General features: G+C 43.9%; 1 protein-coding gene across 1 annotated transcript in view; it reads right to left on the reverse strand.

Moving 5' to 3' along the window:
- Nucleotides 1–1,096: 1,096 nt before the first annotated feature.
- The window catches only part of LOC112617115 (cilia- and flagella-associated protein 221), a 110,798-nt gene continuing 108,371 nt past the window's right edge, over nt 1,097–3,523 (reverse strand). Inside the window, exon 24 of the mRNA XM_025373834.1 lies at nt 1,097–1,393. Within this exon, the coding sequence (XP_025229619.1) occupies nt 1,285–1,393 (109 nt within the window). The 3' untranslated portion in view covers nt 1,097–1,284. The remainder of the gene's footprint in view (nt 1,394–3,523) is intronic.

A 3,523-nucleotide genomic window follows, 5' to 3' on the forward strand; every position in this document is an offset into this window, starting at 1 on the left:
GATGCCCAGTCCAATGTGAATTTCAGAGAAGCAATGACTAAGTTTTTAGTGGCATATATTCCAAGTAGTACATATACTATTGGGACATACAGGAACACGTTATTTGCTGCATATCTGAAATTCCTCTTTAACTGGGCATCCTGTGTTTTATTTGGCGACCCAGTGGCCACCAGGCTCTGCTCCTGCTGTCGGTGTCCCCCTTCCCCCACCCCAGGACATTTCCCAGAGACTCGGTGCATAACTGAGTCATGAAAACTTCTCTTCTGCACCTAGACTAGGAGCTGTTCAAGACAAACACTGTAGAAACGGGTTTCACAGACCCAGGCTCACTTGTTTACCTATTGTACTGCATGACAAGGAAACCGTCTTTAACATTTACTTGTTTAAAGTATGTGAAGACCTATCTCAAATAGGCTTTCTTGTCCCTAAAGAGTTTAGATTTTATGATGAAATAACGAATTCTAGAAAAATGTCAGAATCAATAAGTTAATGAAGACTACACACATACAGTCTGATACCAGCCATTTAAATGTATTCATAGAAAAATCAGTGGAGGGAATACATCCAAATATATTTGGATAATTATGGGTTATTATAACACAACCCAAATGTCATCAGCCTTCCCGGCCTGTGCATATGAAGACAGTCATGTTCACAAACACAATACTGAGGCCTGGTTTTTACTGACACGTGTTCACTGGAACTCCTGGCTCCTCCTGCACCAGGTGCTTCTGTGAGTTCCCAGGAGGATGCTTTCCTCCTGGGAAACTGGTCTGCAAGCTCTAGTCACCTCACAGTGTCCTCTCCAGGTCCAGGCCCCCTGCCAGTGTCTGCCACCTGCACAGCTACATGGGGAGCCAACATTCATACCAGTGTTGCTCTTTCAAAGCCAAATCTAGTGACGCCCAGGGGATGGAGGTGGCTACTTCGCAGAGATGGGAGAGTATCCCCTCCTCAAAGCCACTCTCCCACCACAGCACACCTCCAAAAGACCCCCAGAAACAGCTGCCAGTGCCCGGCTCTTAGCCTCTCATCACACATTGCTCAGAAGCATTCCAGCACTAAACACCAAACCAAGAAGCTAACAATGCTGTCATCATCCTAACGCCATTTTATTTTTAAATATAAGATTTATAATTATCACTTAAAAGATATATACATCCTCTACATTTCATTGTTTTCTCCAGAAACTTTAATTGCAGAGATGGCTGGCATGTAAATGGATGCAAGGGGCCACAGTGGCCCACAGAAAGCAAATGGAAGGGACTGACCTACTGGTGACTTTCATTCTAGAATCAGGTATGTGTTGAGAGCTTTGCCCCGCAGGTTCCTCATCTCCTCGAGTAGCTTCTCTCCCGCCTTCTCTGCTGGTTGTGCTTGATCTTTCACTTCTCTGGGAATCAAAAAACCCAACAAGGAAACATGAGGACACTTAATAATACCATGCAAGTCGCCCCACCCCCAGCACTGCTGGTGAAGGTTGGAGGAGCATTTCATTTAATATACAAAGAAGGTTTTCACCACAGTTAGTGATAGTTTAGTTACCAGGGAAAGCACTCAGCTTATGAATGGTTCACACCTGGCTTCTGGTCTCAGCTGCATCAGTTTCTGAGCACGGGCAAGTTACTTAAGCATCCAGAGCCCCTGTTTCCTGCTGTACGAATGGCGTAATTCCCATCTCCCAGCATTGTAGTGAAGGTGAAATGAGATCTTAGTCACAGAGATCCTGGTGTGAGGTCTTTTGAGTGCTCAGTCAACGCTGGCTGCTTTTCCATCTTTATGAATGAGGTAGACACACACTATTTCTGATTCCAGCAATGGCTCCAGAAGCGTGGGCACCTCAGGGAGGGTTGTGCACCTGGACCAAGTAGTGGCTGACGTGGAGCTGAGGCTGATGCTGGTGTGGCGAGGGTTGCAGGGTAGAACTTTGACTGGACGTAGTGTAAAATGAGGCTATCAATTGAGGGATGCAGTGGGAGTAGACAAAGTGCTGAGAGATGGGGAGGACCTGGGCTTCTTACGGGCCAACTTGCCTCTTGGTGGGCTGGGGCCAAGGGTTAAGATGGAGACTCGGCTCAGAGACTGTCATGGTGCTCACCAGCATCCAGATATGTGGGAGGAAATGATGAGGGTTTCGTTTACAAGGACCTATGTCTTGTTCAAAGACTGTGAACTCAGCTATATAATCTGCTTGGGCAATATAAATCCAATATAAAATAAAGTGCTTCCAAGACATTTTCTAAAGAGGGTGACATGTTTGGCAAATGGCTGACAGTTTTGGAAAACCGGAAATACCTGAAAAAATGGAGAATTAAGATATTCCCTGATGCACATAATTAAAGAAATTAATTGGTATCATTTTATGGAATCATGTCTAAAAATATCAAGATCCTGTCTCCCCTGAGAGATAATAATGATTGAGTAATACTGTGTTGATCTAAGGAGTGCTGAAAGATGTGTCAGCAACTAAAGTCACAGTCTCCCAGTTCTTTGAACATTTTATGCGGAATATGATTCTCCCGTGGGTCTTGAAAGGGCCAAGACCGCTATCCAGGCAGCAAAGCATCTTTCTGGTTAATTTCAGCCATTGAGTGAGAGCAGATGATGATTCTTTGCATCCATGAAAATAAATGTTTTCCAGAAACCAAATAAAGAACAGTCCTCAGGGGGGAATGGGATGCTGCTGATGTGTTTTTTTTTTTTGTTCCATCCCTGTCTGTCCAGGCTCAGGGTGTCTGGCAGGGAGGACTGTGTTGACTTCTGGCTGAGAGAAGGAGGTGAGGAGGAGGAAAAAGTAAGAATAGAGAGGAAAAAACAGAGCACAGGATTAGGCTTGATGTGAGCAGAGGAGAGTTTCTGAACCAAATCACTTTTGAAAATGGTCCGCAGAATAGCAACTTGCTGAAATACTATGCAGCCAATAAAATGACAATTATGTTGACAATTTTGATGCACAAAAAATGTACATAAAATAATTTTACCTACCAAAGAGGTAAATTAAAAATGTCATGGAAATGTTTATTGCAAATGTGTCAAATGTATATATATATTTTGAAAAAATTAGAAGTTAACTTGGTGTGCAGAAAATGTTTACAGATCATTGTTAGTTTTTTTTTTTGTAAAGTACTAGAAGTATGTAAAAAATGATAAACCACTTTGGGTGAATATGTAAAGTAATAAATTCTATTTTGTTTAATAATTTGATAACCAGTAACCAAATGCCATTCAACGTTAGCTCCATGGTATAAAGAGTGAAGACTCATGCAAAAGAGCAAGTGAGGCCGGGCACAGTGGCTCACGCCTGTAATCCCAGCACTTTGGGAGGCCAAGACGGGCAGATCACAAGGTCAGGAGATCGAGACCACCCTGGCTAACACGGTGAAACCCCGTCTCTACTAAAAAATACAAAAAACTAGCCAGGCAAGGTGGCGGGCGCCTGTAGTCCCAGCTACTTGGGAGGCTGAGGCAGGAGAATGGCGTGAACCCGGGAGGTGGAGCTTGCAGTGAGCGGAGATCTGGCCAC

This window comes from Theropithecus gelada, unplaced genomic scaffold (assembly GCF_003255815.1).
Source record: "Theropithecus gelada isolate Dixy unplaced genomic scaffold, Tgel_1.0 HiC_scaffold_15883, whole genome shotgun sequence".
Taxonomy (NCBI): Eukaryota; Metazoa; Chordata; class Mammalia; order Primates; family Cercopithecidae; genus Theropithecus; species Theropithecus gelada.